General features: G+C 39.7%; 1 protein-coding gene across 1 annotated transcript in view; it reads left to right on the plus strand.

Annotated features, from left to right (window-relative positions):
- The window catches only part of agbl4 (AGBL carboxypeptidase 4), a 230,123-nt gene that overhangs the window by 1,396 nt on the left and 205,105 nt on the right, over positions 1 to 23,622 (plus strand). The window contains exons 2-3 of the mRNA XM_035647032.2: positions 43 to 165; positions 16,398 to 16,522. Coding sequence (XP_035502925.1) covers positions 43 to 165; positions 16,398 to 16,522 — 248 coding nt within the window. The remainder of the gene's footprint in view (positions 1 to 42; positions 166 to 16,397; positions 16,523 to 23,622) is intronic.

Raw genomic sequence — 23,622 nt, forward strand, 5'->3', positions numbered from 1 at the left:
AAATATATACAATACATCATTTCTACTGCGTATGTTCTTCAGGAAGTGAAGCTGGTGGAGAGGACGCCTTGGTGGGAAATGTGAACAAATTGACGGTGAGCCCACCGGGATACTCAGGAGCTCTGCGGAAAGGACACCTGGTTTTTGATGCTTGCTTTGAGAGTGGTGAGTAGCGAAACTGAAAAACGACACATCCGTAAAAAACCCCCCTCAAAGTTAGGGGTAAACCATGACACCCAGGTTTTTTTCTGTTTTCGTTTTGTCAATTTCCTTTTTTGTGTTGAGTTGTAAGTCTTTTGGTCAGTTGTTGCCGAAAATAATTACAGGCTCCAGTATCCGAATTTTGTATCAGCCCTCCCTCAATCCGAGGGAAAATCCTTTAACCCAGGGATGGGTAACCTTTTTCCTATCAAGGGTCATATCATTTTTTATATCATCCTTCAAAGTCCATAATAAATACTGAACACATGTTACACTAACCTCTCTGACGCATTGGTTGGAGTTGCTTCTCTTGGGTGTGATATCTAATGTAAGATACAGCTACTTGTAGCTGTTTTTCCAGGTTTGGGTCAAGTCAGTCTTGAGTGGAGTAGTTGCAAGAGTCAGTTTTGAAAAGACCTGCCCACAGCAGTAGGTTGTTCCAACAAAGATCCAGTGCATGTGTCCTTAGGATGGACATGACATATTTGACCAACACGAAAACAGACCAAATTAAGATGATACCTTTACTTTTCCTTATCCAACAATAGTGGTTTACACTTTTTACCCTCTGTCTTACCATTCTGTTTTCTAGCTTCTGCTTTCTCTGTATTTGTCTCATATTACAAAAAAGAATAATAACTTGACACCATCTCATTCTGTTAATAGCTGATACACACCGTGTTCTTTAATCATAACTGGATTATGTCAGTTTCTCAGGCCTAAAGTTTCCTCCTCACATCTCCAGCTTGTTCAAAATACTGCAGTTTAAATTCTCATTACAGGTAGAGCAAATACATTTTTATTGCAGGACATAAATTTCAGCCTCATTGCATTGGGTGCATTCAAATTAGAGCTAACATTAATGTCCTTCTTTTGAATTAGATTTGGCATATTTATATAGTCTGAGAATAAAAATGAAATCCTTTGGAATTAGAGCTTTCTTATGCCATGCTTTTTGTCTTGGAAAATGGTCTTCTACTTTCACTGAATATCAGGACTTAATATCAATACCAGGACTCCATTTACACTTTTGATTCAAGACAAAAGGACCAGCTACCACCACTAGTGCTGCTGCTGCTGCCGCTACTACAACTAATGATTATATTGTCTTAAATTGAAGAAACTTAGATCACAATTACAGGTGAACGATCGAGGCACATTTACAGAATCTTCAGCAAAGCTTTTAAGACTGTAATAAAAATACAGGGTTTGGACTAAAAAAACAGGGGACAGCTTCAATATACTCTATATGAATGTCTGTTTTTGGTTTTGCAATCTGGGTTTGAAAGCTCTGTCAGTGACATGACGTATCCTGACAACAGTATTGTCTAGGACCAGTTCATATGAAGCTTTATAGACTTGTGTTTCGGATCTTAAAATTTTTCAGCCACTCAGTTCAGCAGCCGTGTTCTACCCACACATCGATCACGACATTAAAACAGGTAAACTGGTTTTACTGATTCACTGTACTAGGCCCTAATCAGTGAATCAGCAGGTCTCTCTGGGACTGAATCCTTTGAGGGGATTAGCACATATCATATTTCAACCGACAAGAACATTTTTGGTTTCTGCAGACTGAGATGAGCTTTACCTTTGTCAATGGTGTTCTTACAAGTGTATTTGTTCTACTATCTTGTGTCTGAGATAAAGGTCTGAATACGTTTACTTGGTTGTTACTTGTCCTTGGCCTATTACTAATTAATTCAGATGAGGAAATATAAACTGATTTAAATGATAGATAAAGAAATATATAACCTAATCCACACCTTCATACTCATTAGAAAATATACATGTGAAGGTGAGTGGCTAAATGAGTGCATAAATATAGTACCAGTGCTTAAACAGCTAAACATTTTAATTTTGGAGGATTGCGCTGATATCAGTGAGGTGAGCCCCCCCCATCCCCCAACTTATTTTTCATTATGAATTTGCCTTTTTCCCCAGATGACATGGCCAGAGGATCTCAGACATTGATTAATGTGTGCTGAGCTCCCATACTGAGATCAACTAACATACCAGTGTCTCTGGCTCCGGATACATCTCCTGAATGATTTATGGAATTGATATTAATCTCTTTCCAGTAACTGAATTACTAAACTTAGAATGGGTGATAAATTGATGTTTGCCAGCTAATGTCAAATTTATGCCCTGTTGCTGTTTCACTGAAGCATCACTGTTTTTGTTGGCCTTACTTTAAAATGAGTCTTGATACTGGTTTCTAATAGTTCTTTAATGGCTTGCCCGCTTAGCTTGTACTCAGAAGCTAATATCCTCTGACAGTTTTGTAATTATTGCAAACATGATCGTTTCAGTTTTCTTTTTCCTAAAATCATACAGGCTTCAAAATCTAGTTTTGTGTAAACATTAACAGCTGTTTACTTACTGTACCAATTTATCAGATATGTTGTATTTGTATCAAAGCTGACTAGCTATCCTTTAGCTGGCTGGCTTGTCTGGATGGCTTCACATTTGCGAAACAGTTAAAATGTTGCCTTTGTACAGAAATACGCCAAAATGGCACTATGTATGTATTTATGTGTATATGTTTAATGAGTTAAGTTTTTTCAGTCATTCCTTTGATAAAGACGTAGAATCTGATGTGTGTTAGGGGTGTATATTAATCAAAGCTATTGAAATGTACTTTCATGGCAGGCTATGTCTATGTCCCTCCTCCAACCAGATTGAATATCCAAAACACATTGAAATCTATGCAGACCTAAAACTTTTTGAGAAGTTGTGCCTGCCTCCTTTTTCGTTTATTTTATTTCCTTTATCCACATCCCATGTTCATATTTCATGGAGCAAAGATTTTTTATTTTGTTGTGTGTGTATAGCACAGACTAAAATCTAATTGGTTTATTAAAATAGACACTGGTTATGTAAGCTGTTTGCCAAAGGTATAAAACCTAATTTACATTTAGATGAGGCTTAATTCACTTTGTTGTCAGACCTATGCTGATCGAGTCAGTGATGGCCCACAGATTTACATACAGTAGGTGTCTCAGCCAACAGGTCCTCTGACACAGAGTAATTCTGAACCATTAAAAGCCTTTTTCAACAGTAGGCTTAAATATAACATGCAATATGTTGATGACCTCGACTATGCTGTGCTTGGTACTGCAGGACGTTTAGACTGTTTTCTTAAGACACTAATGCAACCCTAACTGATTGCTTTAGCTGACCGTGTTAAGACTAGTATACACATTTTTTACTTATTGAGATCCTCTTTTTATGATACTTAGGACAATGAAAAATCACAGTAGAGAAGAGAAGATTTTGGTAATCTGTCAACATTCAGTCTTGGCCTATTGTTTGTGTATTGTGTCAAAAGGCAGAGATTCATGAAAGTGATGAGAGAAGCCTAATTGTTTTTGGGTTTGTTTTTTTTGGGAGAGAAATCCAAATGACATTCTTATCTTGTCTTGTCACATTTGTTTCGTCACACACCCCAACTGTTGACATTTTCAGCTAAATCCCAGATTCTATTGTGAATACATCCTCACAATGTTGCTGACTAAAGTGCAATCTGTCTCAACAAAAGGTTGACACTGACAGTGCGTACATATTGTTTTACTGCACCTCTGGACCGTGCACCAGATGTAATTAAGAACTCATTGATTAGTCCGACTGCTGTCTGCTGACAATGACTTGCATGGTCAAAGAAATTCCCCGTGGGTGACAAGTGTTTAATGGGGTCCATTGATAAGCACAACCCATAGACTCATCTGGCTTTGCAATCAATTCGCTCAATACAATCCAACTTATTTGGCCAACTGGAGAACAGATATGCACCTACAGCTATTTCTGTGACGAAAATAGTCAAGACCTTCTCAGAGTTTGAGACTCCAGTATGTTTGTGAGAGATTAACCTTGCTTGTCTTTGTTAAACTGAGAAAATAGCACATTAAATAAACACGAAGAAAACACAGTCCAGAAGTATTTTAACACTTACATATTTTTTTGCTTTTCAGTCTGAGCTTCAGCACATTCAATTTGAAAGAGAGAAATGGATACTACATTAAACTGCCAAGTTCCAGCTTTAATTTGAGTAGATTTACATCAATATAAATATAAATGTGTATGAAATATCACTCTTTTGACACTTAATGCCCAAATCGCAAGTCTTCAAAAGTAATTGGACACTTGGCTACTAATGTTTTTTAGGCAGCATTATATCATCTCAACATTGGTTCATGCACAAAAAAGCTTGCAAGTGGTTCAGAGTTGGAGGGTTGACATTTTGAAAAAAGGAAAATTCCATCATTGAGGTATGAATGGTTGCTGATTCCGCAACATCGACAGTAGCAAACATTCTAAAAAAGCAGGTGTGTGTTGAAAAACTAGAAAATAGAGAAGGACCTGAAAGACAGAAGAGCACAAGTCTCGTGGATGATCTGAAAAGCATTTGCATGGTAAAGAAAACCCACTTTATGACTGCAAAGAAAGTCAAGAATACTCTCCAGGATGTAGGTGTAGCTGCTTCCTTGTCAACGATAAAAAACAAAAAGGCCAGGTTGCAGTTCGCAAAAACACACAACAAAGAAAACGTTTGCGTTGTGGATTGAAGCTCTATGGACTGATGATACAAAAATCCACCTCTATCCAAATGATGAAGAAAGTGTGGTGAAATTGAGGAACAGCTCATGGCCCCAAGCCACCACCTGATATATTAAACATGTCGGTTGTTCTGTTATGACTTGGGCATTTATGGTTGCCAATGGAACTGGCACAATGGCCTTTATTGATGATTTCAATGCTGATGGAAGCAAATATATAAGTAGTCTGCTGATCCATTATTTTACGACGAAACACCAAGCGTTAAGAACAAAAAATGTGTAATTGTCCAAATATTTACAGCTTGGACTGTAAATACATTGAATGAATGATGTGCTGATTGCACTTCATGGCAATAGATTTAGATGAACAATATCCACAAAAAGATACTAAGAACATAAGAACTGCTTAGCCAACCTGTGAACTAATAAGTCAGAGAAATAAATGCTCGCCACTGCCCAGATGATGGTCAAAAGTTGGGCAACATTTGTGTTTGTCCTTTATGACACTCTAAATTAAGGTTTCCACCTTTGATATTATATACTGTATGGAATCTCTCTCGAACATAATGCACTCTGAAGATACAGTATTAAATCACCCCAGTAATGATATTTTTGAGATTTAAAAAAAGGCTGTCAGGAGATCAGTAATTAGGGAAAATGTAGAAGAAGATATTTTCACGGTTCCACTGCCTCTTATGGTTTTATTGTTTTTCCCCGTATAACTTTAATTTTATCTTCCTTCTCGAACACTGAACAGTGCATTTAATCTGTCAGGCCTTATCTTCTCCCAGAAATTGTCATGTTGCAGTTGCACAGATCCTCCAAAGAATGACTGATTAGAGTCATACTCAGACCAAAATGTACAGAGCAAAGACAGGAAGATAGAAGCTAAGATCAAGACAGAGATGGTCGAGAATAAGGAAGTACAGAGAGAAAGAATATTACTAATAGTGGGATAGAGTGGCTCACTGGTGGTCTTGTGATGGTGGGGGAGGGGGGTGCAGTCAAGCTTGTCAGAATATATTTTCATACACCAGAGTTACCCATGAATCAGGACAGTTAAGTTTCCATTGATTAAAGAAGAGGGAAATGTTTTACAATCAAGCCAGATGGTCAGAAGGAGTGGCTGTTGAGGCCTGAGCTTGCCGCAGTATACTGCTCTCTTACGCGCCTCATCTCCCTCTCTGATGAAACAACAAGGACACGCAGCCCAAGGATGAAAATACATGTTTTTTCTTCTTTTTTCTTCTTCTTTCAACTATGATAATTTAGAAATCCCCACTCATGTAGATGCCACTGCATTGTGCAGTCGTCTGGCCCTTTGGCGGTTCAGTCTTTGACTCTTACTGTATTCTTTGTATAGCTCTCTGACCTTAAATTGCTGTAGCTCTTATAGGCTTTCCAAAATAAGATCCATTCGTCTGAGTGGGAGGGAGCACTCCTGACATCTGATGTATTGAGAGGCACTCCCAGTCTCTCTGTCTCTCTTACATGTCCTTGGCAGCGGTGAAGCTTCACTGCTCAAATCACTAAATGGCCTCTCCAGTTTTCCCTTTTAGCAGTTTTCTCCCCTCTCTCTTTCTTTTAAGTCAGTAGCAGAGTATGGAGATAAATTTGAGTTGTCTGAGTACTGTTGGCAAGACCATTGCTTTTGATTTATGCTATTTATTGGCCATTTGTATCTATAAGAGATTAGTCTTTATTATTATTGTGTTTTTTATTATCATCATCTTCTGTCTCTGGCTTTATTCAGGTATATTATGTCAGTTTTATTTCCCTTTCCATTCCCTATCATGCCATGTGGGCCGGTGTGTTTTATGCTGCTTTCAGACATGAACTGAAGTCTGGATATTTCCAGAGGGGCTTTATGTGAGAACACAAAAAGCTGAGTTAACGTCATGTCTTGCCTCCTGCATGTTCTACCCAAATACCACAGAATGTTCTCTAAATTTTCCTGCTGTTGTGAATTTGTCTTAGTGGGGACGGTCTCCTGCTGCATTCGTCATATGTGAACGGCAAACTGTTGTCATGTCTGAAAAAATCTTTTCATTGGCATGACCCTATGGAAGAAATCCCATGGGGGTTGCGAAGCACAAAAGTATCTACAGTGTCTTTGATAACTTAGATATTGCATGTTTAAATATTCTTTTTCCCAGCAACATCTTTATTATTTGTTCTATAACTTAATTTGCATGTTTGAGAAGAACAAACATATGAAAATATGGTCGATCTGAGAGCCAATCGCTACAGAACACAGCTGTGTGCTTTTATCACCTGACTTCATGGGGGCTTGACAGTGTTTTGCCATCGGAGGTGAGAAGTGATATCAGTAGGACCGCATGAAACGCAGAGCAAATGTAACGGTGCGATAAACCTGTCTGACATTCCGCTTGTTGCATATGGTCACGTCTAATCACTGAGTGAACACATTGGCTCACTTGCGCTGGTTGGAGATGCTTCCTTTGCCAGGAAGTAGTACAAACACCCTCAGTGTTTCGTAAGTTAATTGTTGATGGCTCTGATTTGAGCTATACACAGCACGCCCAGCCAGCACATCATCTTCTCAAAATGTCACCGAATGCTAGCAGCGGCAAGCTGTTTTGGAAAAATTTTGAGCAATGAAAGGTTTTGATTATCAGCTATATACACGGTGTCGCTGAAAGATTTGGAAAGGTTGAGGGGAGGACTGTTCAGATGCTGGATATTATTTAAAAAATAACCTAGCCTATTTGTGACATTGTAAAAAAAGTTTGCATTGTTGTTCCTTCATTCATATTGAAGGATGTTTTAACAAGTTGACCGTTGTTGTTTTTTTTTAAATTCCTGCTTTAGGGCATTTTGTTTTCAAAACGTTCTGTGGTACATCACTGTTCTTTGGCTCTGGGTCTGCCTCCAGCATTGTGATACAAGTGTGTCATAAGTGAAAATTACTGCAACCAGATTTCTGCGTTGCACAAGTGGTGCTTGCTCACAAGGCTCCAGTGATTCATCCAGTAATTCATTTCCAAGCAATTTCTGACGCCATAAACACAGTTTCAGAGCAGACGCCTCATTTTTCATCCCAGGCAAGATTGTACAGTTTGGGAAAATGGCTAGGATTTGTAATGCTTTACCAGTTTGTGTTTTTCAAGCTGCCTGTGTTTATTCTGCTGATTTATTTAGAAAACCTCTCCCTGAGATTAGCTTCATTGATGTGCCAGGATTTGTTTGATAACACAAATTCATGAACAGAATATGCTTATACAGTGAAGGGTGAAATACTGACAGGAGCAGAATTTTGATAGAATACGTTTTGGTCTGAAGCCAGGCAGCTAACTTGTAGGTCTACTGCTCAAAGAAAACAGTATTGACATTCACTCGGGGGCAAATCCTGTTTTCAGGATTTATATCCGTGGACGTTTCAAACAGCTCCTAATAGTGAACATGTTGGACTGTGCTCTTGTATTTAGAGAGACAACAACAATCTAAGATTCTTGTTTAGTGTCTTTATAAAATCTATACTGTTTGCAAATGTAAATACATTATTTTTCTCTGTCTGTGTATTCACCTATAGTTGTTCTTAGATAAACATTTTAATGCCAAAGGGTAATCATTAGCATTCATATGTAATTATTGCATTTTGCAGAAGGCATAGTTAAAAAAAGTTAATCTGCACCTGAAATCCGACAGTTGGTCTGATATAGTAACGAAGGACTCAGGATAGAGTGAGGATATCATGAATCTGAAATATAACCAATTCAAATTTGCAATAGAAATTGATTCTTGAAAAAAAGAATCTAAAAATGCTCAAGATACAAACCCTTACAGAAAAAAATATATATTTGGTGATAACCCAGCTATGACTCCAACAGAGCATTACATAAAAGTTGCAATAATTGCTTTTGCCACTTTATGAAGTTGATATGGCAAATGGGTCCGCAAAGAATCGCTTATGTATCCTGCAGACACATAATAACATTAGCATTCATTTTGAGTTGTGTTCCTGGTACAGACTCGATATAGTTCACCTAATATTCACTCTGCTTTTTGCTCTGCTTTGGTCTCCACCATCTCCTGTTAAATTTTTGGGGTCTTTTGCCTGCTAAAAGCTCCACTGTGTGCCCCAGCTGGTTGCTAACTTTGTCTTTAACAATTCCACTTCACTGATTGCATAACTGTTGATTATATTGCATTGCTTGAGTTCTTGAGGAGTATCCCATTTTTATTATGACTGTAACCACAATGTGATGCATAGATGCTAAAATATTTGTTGTCCTTTTATTCTAGATGAAGTCATTCAACTTATCTCTGTAACATCAACTTAGCATCATCTAGAACCTCCTGCAGTGATAAAGAAGCTTCATCCCAAAAAGCACCCTGCGCTCTTTTTCTCTGATGAATTATGTCTAAATTGAATTCCCAAATTATGTCTCTTAATTTCCCACATCCGATGTGGTATGAAAAGGGATTAGCTTGTCATAGAAAGGTTTTTGTTTTTATGGTATATTTGAGCAAACTGTATGTATGTATGTGTGTGTGTGTGTGTGTGTGTGTGTGTGTGTGTGTGTATATATATATATATATAGGATGTGTGTGTTTCAAAAACAACATATCTTAATTTCTCTTAAATGCAGGTTTGTTGGGTGTACTGCCTGGCAATATGGTTGCTGAGGAACTCCTTGATCTCTTGCCAAGTCTTTTGAATGCCATTCAGCACTGCCGTTTCCTGCTTTCTCATTTTTCTCTGTCTGAAAAGCTGCCATTGCATTGACAGTAGCCGCACTTAGTGTAATTCCCTAGATTGAAAAGCTGTTTCGCAACGAGAGATTTCCTGTGCATTACTACTAACTGTTAAAAAAAAAAAAACGACCCTGGGATTTACAGACATTCTCTCTCCTGGACTCACTCTTGCACCTTCACCTTTTAGCCCATTAAATATGGACCAATCCGATTAGTACAGACGGTCCTGAAATGGTCAACCAAATAAATACAGGAAAAGCACCACTAGCAAAGTTAATTACAAGAGACATTCTGGACAAAAAGGATGGAAATCAAGTGTTTTAAGTCTAAGCAGTGGCTTTTACTTAGAGCAAATACAGCTGACACCAGGTCAAGAGGCATTTACTGCCATACTGGATTAACTGGATTGTTCCTCATTTGAGAAACTTCCGTCCAATTCGGGGTGATTTTTTTTCTCTCAATTGCAAGACGTTGGACCTGAGAAGAAAAAATTGTCATGGTTAAAATAATACATTTTCTTCTTTTCTCTTTCTCCTGTATTTTCGGTGACCGACATTTTCTGTTCTTCCTTGAATTTTTTTCTTGCTGACCTATTGGTTATTGGCCAATAATGATTTCTCGTCTCTCTCGTTTCTCTTCTTTTCTTGTATCGGCTCCCGGTGTTCCTGAACTCATTACAGAGCAATCAGCCCCAGGCGTTGAAGTGTGCACCCAGAGGGAGCAATAACTGTAAATAAAGACTACTGCAGGCTCTCCGATAACATGTTACCAAGATGATAACAGCCCTTCTTAGCAGGCCTGTTGACCTTCTCCTTGCCTTAGGCTTGCCAATGACTCTTCAGCTCCCTAGCTTTTATCTCCAAACTCTCCTTCTCTACTGGAGCCGCTGGAAAGATTACTACTGAGGAAGAGAAGGAGGGACTTACACCAAGAGAATATAGAAGAGAAGAGATGAGGGAGAGTATTTGGAGGAGAGGACACAAAACAAGATAGAACAACAAAGACACAACCTGGGTTGTTGTTCCTGTGCCAGTGCCACCACCTTCTCTGTCTGTCCTCAGTCTTTGTAGGGCTCAACATAATTAACTTGTTAAAAGATAGCATGAAATTGGAACAGACATGTATTTACTCCGTGGCCACCAACACAGAATTCACCAAAAGCAAAAGATAAAGATAAAGAGAGAGAGAGAGAGAGGTGGAGTGACAGACAGATGGGCAGTGATGGAGAGAAGATGAGAACCGAGGGAGTACAGTGGCCAAACTCTGATAACAACATCATCTAACCAGCTAACCCACCGTTTTAAAACTTGAGGAACAGATGAAAGTGAAGATTGCAATTCCTCATGGTTAAGTCCCCAATGCTAATGCAGAGTGTCTGACAGAAGCATGTCCAGAGCTGTGAGGCTAAAGCACTGTCTGGATGAGATTGATAATACAATTAAGCCTGTCCCAGTATGAATGCATCACTATGACCCATTACTACACCAAGCGCTTCAGATGGAGCATACCAGTCTAGCTCTAGGGCCTTTTGGAAGGAAAAAATACAATTATAAAAGGCTAGCTGGAAAATGTGTTCTCTTTAGAATGTGCAGGCAGGCCTGTACATCATCAGATATGTGCGTGCTGCCTGCATATCTCGCTGCTGTCCTCGGGCCCAGCTTTCTTCATCTATATTGAAACGAGGAGCTCACTGAAGCATAGATGGTCAAATAACAATAAGATTTTTCCCTTATTGTCCCTTCTTATTGTCTGCTCTTATTCTGATTTTGCTGTATATTAAGATTAGTTTCACAACAGTTTCTGCACAATGTGTACAAATACACAATCACCTATTGTGTGAGTGTCCGTGTAGGATATCAGGCAAGTCAGTTTTAAATATTAAGCTGAAATGAAAATGCTTTTTATAATCAGACAATATTATGGGCAGTATAGAGTGTCCAGTCCAACTTAGCATGTTCATAGTGAAGTGTGAGGAAGACATTTTAAAGATTCAAAACTAAGAACCATACTATCTTACAGTTTGTTGCTGAGGTGTTCCTCTGTAAGTCTTTTTTTTCGTTTTCTGCCATTGCCAGTCATGAATTCCTTCTGCTTTTTCTCTTCTTTTGTGACGAGGATTCATGCCCTCCTACCTTCTTTTCCAACAAATAATAACTATGATCCTTCATTTTGCAAACTCTGGCTTTTCAAATTTTTAACCTGCACTGTCGACCGACAAAGACTCACTGAAGACGCGTGGCCGCTGATTCCTTTTCTTGTTTTTCCGGCAGCGCTGAAAATTCAACGCATATGCCGGAGTGTTTTGTCCACTTTGGGAAACCGTATTCAACATGACGGAGCAAACATGGCGGCATACACGGAAGTCGGGTTATTCAGAGTTGACGAAAAAACATAGATTCTTGGTTGCAGTTGATTATACATATATGAACACACAGTTATTAACAATATATTAAAATTCTGTCAATAAGTTAAAAAAAAAATTACACACTTTAGTTTTATGTCCCTTTAAAAAATTACTGGAAAAAACTTGTTAACCGATGCTTTATACAGTTTTAAAAGATAGACTGCAGTTGAACACACCTGTTAGGTAGTCAGATTGTGGAAACTTGGAGGTGACCTCTTTAATCTTGCCTGCAGATGAAGTGATAAGGCATCAGGGGAGAAGGCAGACTTTAAGAAGTCATGAGGCAGGAGATTGATGTTTCCTCGGTGACAACTTGCCTTTAGACAAGAGGGAGGGAGAGAGACAGAGGAAAAACCAGACGTTTAGCTGCAGGTCTAAACTGAGTCCCCTTCACTATGGCTGCCGCTGTTGGCTGGAATCAATTCTATCTTTATCAGTCCCCCTCTTCTGTGTCCAGGAATCCTCCTTACCCCGCAGGGCAGCCGGGGGGAAAACTGATGTGTTTTCCAATAATGAAATGGAACACAGCAAAAAATAACTTTAAAAAGGTGGCTGGCTGGTCTCCCTCAGCAGTGCTGCAGTCTTTTAATCTCTAGGCTAGTGTTTAGTGCTTGCCTAAAAAGAAATTGAATGTTCTATCTGGTGTGGATGCACGTGTATGAGGTTAATCTTAAAGTTTTGTATTTTCTTTCGTCAAATCAGAATTGTATTTCCCAGATATTTGGGGGGGGGGGGGGGGGGCAGTATTGACTACCCTCTAATTGCTGTAAGAAACATCAATCCTCATGCCAAATGTACACTATGGAGAATGTATGTGAACAAACTTGTGTGAAAATATGCAAGATTGAGGAGATGATACTCCACACATCTGCAGAGTAGGAAGCTCTGTAACCACAGTCTGTTTCAAACAACTGCCTATTAGCATTCTAATGGCTGGCTGTGTGAGTGAGTCCCACCTCAGGCCCGAGGCAGACAGGCCTGCTGCTGCTGTTCCATGATCCATCTGCATGGTAGAAACCATCCATCCAGTGGATCGCTACAGGCTGTAGGCCGGCCCTTTGTGTGGGCTGAGCACTGTGACTGCTCCCTCTTGTACCTCCGTAATGGGATTACATTAGCCAGGTTCTTCTGCTCCCTCTCCAGCTCTTGCTTTCTGCACACACACACACACTCACACTCACACACACTCTCTGCGCCCATGTGTGAATGACTGACTGTCCACCCGGCCATCTCATGTTTGCACCTAGTTTACTTGCCCATGGCCCTGTGTAATGATGCAGGTTTCATAACCAATTCTTCTGACATTTTCTTTGTTTTCATCAGCGACAGTGTTATTTGATTTTCGCTTTTTTTTTCATATTTTTTTCATGGCTGTGTACAAAAGGTAGAGAAAAGGAAGGCAGACAGGCAGGGGGGTTTTTCAGGGTTTTCCTGAAGGGGAGGCTGTCATGTGTAAAATCTTGTTCAGAACCAGCAATTGTATTTTGTTGGGCTGCACCAGCAGGGCTAAGCTGTTCATTGAAAACCAATTTGTTAATGTCTTAAACGCTGCACTAGTTTTCCCTCAAGGACAAAGATTGATATTCAACATAACCTGCCAAGACACCACTGAAGAAGACTATGGAGAAGGATGATACTCAAGAGAAATTATGCAAGAGATGTCAAGGACTAGAATTTGTTTTCTTTTTTCCTCTCTCTCATCTTCTGTCAGCCTGTAGTTCATTAACTTCACTTACACTAATACAGTCTCTGTCTCTTAAGATAATTCTTGACAAATGTGGTGGACTGTGAATCGCTTTTCAACACCAGACAGACTTAATAAATCTTATTTTTGCTTTCAGAGGACATTTTCAGAAGATTCAGTTAGCTGTTTTATTAGTTAAATACTAAATGATATGGGATTGATTAAAAGGTTCAAGCTACCGGCCTACCAAAGCGTTTGAAACTGGAACTGGCCACCATAAAATTAAAACGGGGATCAATGTTGTGTCATATCACTGCTGCTCCACAGGCTGAGCATGTAATTCTAACCTCGAGGCTGCAGCCATCCCTCAAGTCAGGCCTTCCAGCATCATGCTCAATAACCCAGCCGCCCATGGCCGCTGTCTGTTGCCCCACATGCTACAGTGTTCACAAGCAGCAGACAGATATTAGTTTGGTCTATAACTTATATCTCCTCTACAGAAGTTTGGCCAGACATAAGTACCACATGTTATTGTATTGGTGTTTGAAGAATTTTTATACTTCGAACCAGCTCGATGAGTGCAGAGATGTTTATGTTTGTTCAGTTTAAGAGGAAATAACACAGAAAACACTTTATTAAATATTATATAATATGAATAAAATATTTAAGGCATTCCTGTATGAATACCACATTTTCGCTAACGTCAATCCATCCAGAATATTAACCTCACAATGAGGTGAAAAAGTGTTGTATGTAGTAATACATAATACAAAGAATAAAATCAATAATGAATGGCAAAAAAACAAAAAAGAACAAGCCTCATACTCTTGGAAGAGTGCTTAGATCAGTATTATTTAACATTTATTTCCATTTAACTGTAGTGAGGGTTATATAATGATGAATGCTGATTTTCAGTGGAGATTCATGAATCAATGTATGGATTTCTGAAAATGGTTGAAAAGCATTTTAAATCTTTTTTCAAAAAGTAATGACCCAAAGTAAATAATGAAAGTACCCCAGGAAAGTGGTTGTGCTCCCATCACTGAATAGCAGTCTCGCGACTCTGATAGGAAAGATGACCTTTGGAGGCCATTATTAACTTGGTCTAATAGGCTGTTTGGCAGTGTCATCTCTGTGAATAGCTGTGATGTTGGTATGAGAGATGATTGATTTGATGTCACATCTGTGTGGAACAGGTGCTGCCGCGCTGTCTCTCTCCTCTCTTTGTCGGCGCTCGCTCGCTGCAGCTAGGTCTGGTTCAACCCTCTGCCTGCTCTTGCCTTTATTTACCTTTAATGGCTCGGAATTTCGTTGCGAACCAGCCTAAAAAGCTAATGCATGCATGCCCGTCCGCTTCTCAAATAGTCAGTCACCGCGATTAGCAAACAAGAGCCGGATGATAATGTAGTGTTATCATTTATCTTCATTGTGTCTGTAACATCATGACGAGGTGTATCAAGATATGGCTCTTCACTGTTGTCATGGCAACATTAATGACATAATGTAAGATCCTACTTCAAATTCATTAAAATAAAATCATGTTGTTGTCATACGTTATGTTTTTAAATATTTATTAAACAAACAATTATAATATACCACTTTAAATATGGAATTTCAACATGCTGTTGTTGATTTTACAGTATTTCAGAGATTCTACAGTCCTCTATAAACTGATTATTGGACTTCTGTGGATAGCTTGTGTGTGTGTGTGTGTGTGTGTGTGTGTGTGTGTGTGTGTGTGTGTGTGTGTGTGTGTGTGTGTGTGTGTGTGTGTGTGTGTTACAAGCTGCGAGTAGTGGATTAGCTGTGTCCGATGGCAGAAGGAGAGGGATCTACTTTGACAGTGTGGTAGTTAGCCCATCTGTCTATAATCAGCTGTGTCTGCATGTGTGTGTTTGTGTGTGTGTGTGTGTGTGTGTGTGTGTGTGTGTGTGTCTTCATCCTGCTGCCATGGCACTACCTGGCACCAGGTGGTCAACAGTACCCTGTTGTAGAGTTGTGAGGGACTTTGAGCCTCGTAGTCTGCTCTGTTTGCCAGTGAATTTCTCTCTTCAACAGCTGCTTGTCTTATAAAAGCATCTCAGTTCAGCTTTTAAAATGACAAGAGTTGACTGGTCTCATTTACTGGGTGAAGCTGTCAATACATAATTTTTCCAAGAAGTTCCAATCAGAGGGTGAACACACTCTTATCTCACTTTTTTCCCCCATCTCTTTGCTTTGACTCTGACAATCATTAGTTAGTACATGCACCACAAGAGTCCTCACCATATGTGTCCACATATAGATAAGAAGACACAGACAAAGCCTATATTTGGAATGCTTGTCATGTAGTCATCTACTAGCCAGTCATCTTATAGACAGCTTTGAGGATTGGAAGCGGGGAAATCGTTCCCATTGGATTAATTATACTTCCACTGATCATCTGGATCTTATTTTGCGGTGGATAGTATATTGTGCGTCAGTCATGGATGGCTGGAACAACCCTGTCTGTTGGTCTTTCTGCTCCCCACACTTACTGTTCTGTTTAGGTTTGAGAGACTTACCAATTTAGAAAAATGTGCAGCTACATACACGGATAAAACAGGCAGTGGTGCACCGTTAATAGACACATGACTGTGATTCAAAACATCTGCCTTTGGAAGCAGATCCTTAGTTTGAAGTAAGCCAATGTTTTGTTTTCACATTGATTTGTCTTGCCATTGCATGCCTGTTTTTAATGTTGCATTGACTGAGAATCTTCAGAAAAACTGATAATGAATGATAATACTATTCTGTGTTGAGGTCTGCTCAGTTCAACCTAATACTAATATTAGCTTTCTTGCTGCCTCTACAGGGAACCTCGGCCGTGTTGACTACATCAGTGAGTTTGAGTTTGACCTCTTCATCCGGCCTGACACCTGCAACCCCCGCTTCAGAGTCTGGTTCAACTTCACAGTGGAGAATGTCCGTGAGACACAGGTCAGCATGCTGCGGTATTGTTTTGTGCTACCATTAATCATAGACAAGGGCTCTGCTCCCAATTCCATTCCATAACGCACAAAGACTCTAGCTTGAGGCAGCAATAAGAAGAAAACTATCAAGTTTTGTGTTTTCTTCTATCGGTTCGGACAAAATGAATGTACTCCCAAGCCGCTACTTCATGCCACTGGTGTAGGATTTTTTGTTTCTATAACCAAACAATTTATATATATATATGTATATAAATTTGTCTATATATAAATGTGTGTATATACATATATGTGTGTGATATATATTTATATAAATATATATGTGTAGACAAATTAATATAATAAACTTGATAAGACATTATTTTATCAATCAAACAATCCGTACATTCATTTTATACAGATCGTAAAATAAATACATACCGTTATATAATGTCGACAGAATAATCACAAATTTCTGGTGGAGCCTTAGTTTAGAACTGTGAGGTTAACAGCTCTTGCCAACTTCATAAGCATAAAAGTATTATAATTTGTAATAATATGAAACTGATGCTTATTGGTCATGTCTTGAGCAGATGAAAATTGCATTTGTATAATTACAAATTATAATAATTGTGCCAATACAAATGCAGCAGAGACATCTCCGGGTTTTCAGTTTTAAGATGATACCAGATCCCATGATTGTGTCTAAATGTTAGTTGGGTAATTTGTCCAGGTAATTACAATATTACTTTTATATATTGAAGATGTTAAATGTTTTGTTTAGGTGAGATATGTTTTCATAACTATTGCACACAGACAAACCATCACAGATGATTAGGCCACACCGAACCTTGAGGCACATTATCAATAAGCAATGTGATTTTTCTTTTGTCTTATTTGTTGATCATATGTTGACATTATCAGCTGACGCCCATTTTGATTGGCTGAAATCCTTGTGACAAATACAAACAGTTACGGCACCTCGCTAAACGTCCTCGAACAAATATCAGTGAGCCTGTCTCCTATTTCCTTCCCCACGTCCCCATGCTTGATTCTGCCACTAGCAAACTCTGAGCTCTGTGATTGGTTGAGGGAGATGGTCACGTGCCACAGAGATACACTGACTGTGGGTACAGTGAGTATGGCTTCAGGGGGATGAAGGCTGGTTCTACCATCTAAATGTAACTTTGCAGAATTAGAGGAAGGTAAAACTTAGGTGATGAGCGAGATAAAAAAAAAATAGAGATCCATAGAGAAGAAAGAAAAAGGATGAATCCACAGCATGCTGTTGCTGCTGTCTTCCTGTAGAGTGTCCAGCCCAGCCTATCTGAGGCTATCAGGCCTATCAGCCCATCTCCCTGCAGTGCTGTAGTCAGCACTAATCACATTTTATGGCTCTGAGATGAATGGGAGGCCTCGGCTTGGAGCCGGATCGATCCCAGGGCCAGATAGACCAGCACTAGCAGCCTGCAGCCTGGGCCAACAGGATATTTGCTGTTGTGGCAAAATGACAGAGAAAGTGTGAGAGAGAGACGGAGAGGAAGTGACCAGGGAGTGGAATACAACACTGTAAACGACAAAAGAGTGATAAATATCAGGTATATGAACAAGCTGTGTACAGTGGCACGTGAGAGCAAACCTACAGGTGACAGAAACCGGTGAAAAACCATTTCCATTGCACACCTACATGCTCTTTCTCTATAGGAGCGCTCACAAGCTTCTGTTTCTTATCTGTCCAATTTCCTTCTTCAAAGAGACCCTGTGTGAATTTAATCTACTCCAGTCGAAGGTGGTGTGGTTAAGTGCTGCCTGTGCATTTTGCCAAGGTGTGTGTGTGTGTGTGTGTGTGTGTGTGTGTGTGTGTGTGTGTGTGTGTGTGTGTGTGTGTGTGTGTCTGTAAACAGACACTGGGATTAGATGGTGTGTCTGTGCCTGGAATTGCCAGAATTCATATAAATCATTAGTTTTCCTACAAAGGTTCTATTATTATTCTGATATGACATAAAACGTAAAATAGAGAAATTAAACAAAGAATAATAGCATAAGTAAATAAACCAACTAACTGTAGCTATGTGGGAAAAGGCTGTGCTATAGAGATATCAGTGGGTTCCAGGGAAGAACTGGGCTGTTGGAGTGTTTCATCCAGCTAAGCCTTGCTAACTCTCAGCCTGAGCCAGGGGAATGGGGAACAGTAAAAGCCCGTGATATTGGAAGTGAGATGGCCATTTTGAAGGAATGTAAGCTGGTGAAACAGATTTGGTCTGCCTCAATCAGCTTAGCAGCTTTGTGGAAATTGGCTTCACCGTAGCACTGGTTATGATGGATGGCTGGATGGATGAATGTCTCTGTTTTGTGTGTGTCTTTTTTTCTGACCCACTCACTTACCTCAAAAGCCCAATTCTGGTTGCGTTGGTTGCAGTGACCAGGACCATGTGACACTATATCAGTTTTTTGCTTGGTTTTGGTTTTTTTCAATCCCAGACAATTTCTGTTGACACTTATTTTACCCGCAGCTATTAGATTGATTGTCATGCAATAAACATGCATGCTTCCATCAGGATGAATTATAATAACTGGTCCACTGACTAACTAGTACCATTATCAGGTCAAAGGTTTTGAATGACATTCGTGTCTGCATCAGCCATGCTTAGTGCTCATTGCAGCTTGTTTGGAGGCATATTTAACAATCAACTTCTCTATTTGTAGGTACACCTTTCCATCATAGTGTTGCCTTTTGGAATGCCCAATTTCCCCCGTGGATCAATAAAGTTTTCAGATTCTTATTCTGATTCTGTAGACAAAATTATATATTATGTTGGTCGTCCTACAACTGGTAAACAAACCAGAATTCTACAAACATGTTTAAGTTTGGCCATTATTCACTTAGTCAGCAGCAGTCATGTACAATACTAACCAGCATCTTGTGCTCCACAATGTACTTTACATCAGAGGATCAGGACTCATTAATATTATAAGAGCTCACTGTCATGGGACTTTTCAAAACAGTTCTGAAAGTGTCCTATGTCCAAACTATTTCATTTCCGCTTCCGCCTATGTCATGACCAGAAACCAGGGGATGAGTTGATATGCCACTCCATTCTGCTGTAGGGGTGTGCTCGGTGTCAGGCTCCGTGAAGGGCATGGCTTTGAGCTATTATCGTAGGAGCCTTCAGGGAGCCATTCATAGAAGACAGGCAGTAAAACCTTGTGCCGAATGCCTTCTACTCTTCCAACTACTACAGGGGTGATTTGCAACCCTCACTTGTCCAGTGAAAGCACAGTGCATGGTGGTTATTCACCATAATCAGGTAAGAGGACAAACTGGAGCAGAATAGGCAATGTATTAACTAGATTCCCTAAAGAGCCATCATCACTTTTTATTTTTTTAGACAATGCTTACCTATTTAAATTCATCTTCAGTGATGTTATGCAATTTGTCATGGAGAGATGAATTGGATGGTACATTAAGTTAAATATTAAATGGGATGTTAAAACTATCACAAACCATTATAGATCATGTCTCTATGATGCTAATCAACCAGTCCTACTCTTATGTTGCTACTGTTTTATCAAGTTTGCAGAAGTGTGGAGTGACTCTCCACCCCCCCAAGTCTACCCCCTTTCTCCTCCTCCCTCCTCTTCCTTGTATATCTGTACCATCAGGTCTGTGTTGAAATGTCCTTCATTAGTGACATAGGAAGAGGAGTACAGGCAGTTTGCAGTTTTTTCAATCATTGCTGGCATGGTGTGGCCATGAGCATGCATTGCAGACTTGGAGGTGATGGTTAATAGTGGCACCACATTTGGTTTTCCCATGCGATGGCTTGCTGGATACGCAGCTCGAGAATTAGACTTCTACTCATCCATATGCATTTTTATCCATGTCTACCCATAAACATGCACAGACAATGGGCTCATGCACATTGAGGAAGAAGCACACTCTAAAACTCTCCCTCTCTTTTACATACACAGACACACACACACACACACACACACACACAAACTAAATGACATGCTTGTCAACAGGTCTGCTTGTCTCCTTCCCTTTTTTGTCTAAAAAAACTCCACACACAGGCTAGCCATTTAAGTTTTACTCATTTGTATTGCCTTTTTCTTTCCCTTCTGCCTCTGCAGCATGGTACAAGGTAGATAGGTATATATGATGTGCTTGTGGTCTTCAGTTCATTTTTTAAGCTTCCCCTCTCAGGCTCCAAAGAAGAGACACTGGCTTCTGTGTCACTCTGCCAAAGGGATTTTCTTCCACTTCTAACACACCACATAGACCCAGAAAGTTTACGAACCTACTCTCAAACCTCTCAAGGAACTTTTGGAAAGGTTTGAGTGGTTTCCAAAGACATACATAACATCAGGTAGTTGTGTCAGGGAGCAAAGGGTATCGTAATTGACCTTGTTCTGTTAAGGCAAACTAAGACATCCTGCCTTATTGTCAAGGCTGATGCTCCCCAGATCACTTCATAATGACATGGACAAAAGGATATGACAACAGCACAGAATTAATTTTCAAATTGTCTCCCTGATAGCAAAATTAGTTTCCCCTGGGTTATCTCTGCTGACACAGGGTTCTTTATCAGAATTCATTGCCGTTTGAATCACTTCTTTTCAAAAGAAGTCACATATCTTACAGACATTTTTTCCAAATAAAGCAGACACACTTTTTATTACGTGTTTAGATTTTCTTTATTCAATTGGTGCGTCTGCCCATCAGGACAAACATCAGTGGGCCTTTCATTGGGAGCCCGGCAGTATGTGACATGATGCCAAAATGGACTGGAACAAGATGCAGTCTCACAAAACAATACTTGCCACACTGTTGAGGAAATGTGAAAGTGAAAGTAAGTACAGTAGTGAGCAGAAAATAAAAAGCTGAGGGGAATAGCTGAGGTTTCAGGAGGAGCCAGGGCGGCTTAGTAAGGGCCTTGTGGAGCTGCTGTGCATCTGCATGAAATGATGAGCCTTGTGTCAGGACATGGATCATCCTTTTACACAGAGTAATGAATACAGATTGCACACCGGATAGAGAGGCTCTGCAATCTGCTGCAGCACAAATGAAACAACTGCCGTTCTAATCAAATAGTCTTTTCATGCCAGCGAAGCCCTCAACTTGGGCTAAATTCAATTCCAGATTCACAGATTTGTGGGTTGGGGGTTGGAGAGATGCAGGAGGCAAGGGGGAGTTATAAATGTTGTAATTAGAGTATTGTTTAATGTGTATGTGTGTAGACATGTGTGATGTTTGTGTGTATGTCGGTGTCGAGGTGGTGGTGGTGGTGGGAGCTCCCTGGCATCATGTTGTCGTTAACCACTTGGTTATTTTAGATAGCAGTTGGAGGAATGGTTCCAATCACAGCAAACACACACACACGCACGCACGCAAGCACACGCACACACACACACACACACACACACACACACACACACACACGCACACATAAATGCACACATTTAGCTAATTATGCCAACTAGTGGCTTGGGAGAACACGCTCTCTGCATTCTGTATTTAGGGAACAGCGAGGAGCTTTGAAGGAGAGCCGCAGTGCCTCATTGATGCTGCTTTTGTTTTTTGTTTGTGTGGTTTAATAATTTAATCAAGCCAAACGTCCTCCTTCTCTCTGTAACTGTCTGTTGGTGGAGGCTAATTACTCTGCAGATTGTTCTCCTGGTGCTAGAGATGAGAGTTTAGATCTAGATGTGGGGAGGGGGTGCTGATGGCTGTAATTTAACAGTGTGCTGATGGGCTAAGCTGTCTGTCGACTGCTGTTTTATTGTTTTTGGGAGGCTGCTGACGAGCTACTCCTCTAATATGCACCATCTGATGAGAACGCCTGCAACGTTGTAGTGCATGGTCTTTGTTTTTACCACTATCTTTCTATCTATCTATCTATCTATCTATCTATCTATCTATCTATCTATCTATCTATCTATCTATCCATCCATCCATCCATAATTTCGAAACTGCACTAAGAGACCCACTGCTGCAGGTGCAGCCCATTGAGCTGTCATTATTTTACTGGTGTAGCAAAACTAAATTTTTATTTCCTAATTTACAATATAACACATCAACAATCACATATTTATTATTCACATTTATTTGTATTATGGCATCTACTTTATTGTCTTCCAAATGCGGGTTTCTCGTGATTATTTTGGTCCTATCATGATTGAGTGATCACGCCTGCGGTTTTCACCTATCTGACAATATTATTTGCAGGAGTAAATTCAATAAAGAACTATTATCATTTAATGACATTTTCAAAAAGTGTGTGTGGTTTTTGAGAGCAGAAACCTACCATTTGCTATGTTGCAAAACTACATGGAATATTTAAAGAGTGGCATCAAAGTTTAATGTTACAAAACAAATATAGAGAGAGATTAGATAAGATGAGTGGTAGCATATTATTATTTAACAAATTGCAAGTGAGAGAGTAACACCCAATAAACAAGTTAAAGGGGCAGTAAGCGATTTTAGAGAGAGCTTATCTATCTTTTTGTTGTTATTGATGATTTTATTGCACTGGCCGGGCCTCGAACCAGCAGTCTCGGGAATGGGAGGCAGACGTGCTAATTACTAGGCCAAAACTCCGGAGTTGTGGCGTCATTTGCCAGCATGTCTCTTAATGTGTCTTGAGTGATTCTTACAAACTGAACACGAAGTGTTGTGAGGTGCGGTCCGCACCTATTTTGTTTTCAATTCAGAGACACGGGACTAAAAATCAGCGAATATTTCATAGATTTCGGTTCTATTTCCCCCCCCCCCGATTTTTTACAAAAAGTGTATTGGTTTAAAGTTGCTTACTGCCCCTTTAATCATTGCTCTTTATTTATAGTTAGAATTGTCTCCGAATCTTCACAATCCATCATGGGCTGTTTTTGTCGTAGCCTGTGATTGATACACTGATTCAATAAATAGAGAATACAGTCGACTTTCCACTGTTGTAGGCGGCATCACAAGTGTCTCCTTGCCTGCCATTTAGGCAAGAGGCTTCAACATCAATTTCAATGAACTCTGTGAGTGACACACCACACTTCACTGAAAAGATCAGAGCTCCAGCTTTCGTTTAGTCTTCACAGTGCACTGCTGTAACATTCCTTTCTGTTGCTAGTAAAATTTTA

This window comes from Scophthalmus maximus, chromosome 13 (assembly GCF_022379125.1).
Source record: "Scophthalmus maximus strain ysfricsl-2021 chromosome 13, ASM2237912v1, whole genome shotgun sequence".
Classification (NCBI taxonomy): domain Eukaryota; kingdom Metazoa; phylum Chordata; class Actinopteri; order Pleuronectiformes; family Scophthalmidae; genus Scophthalmus; species Scophthalmus maximus.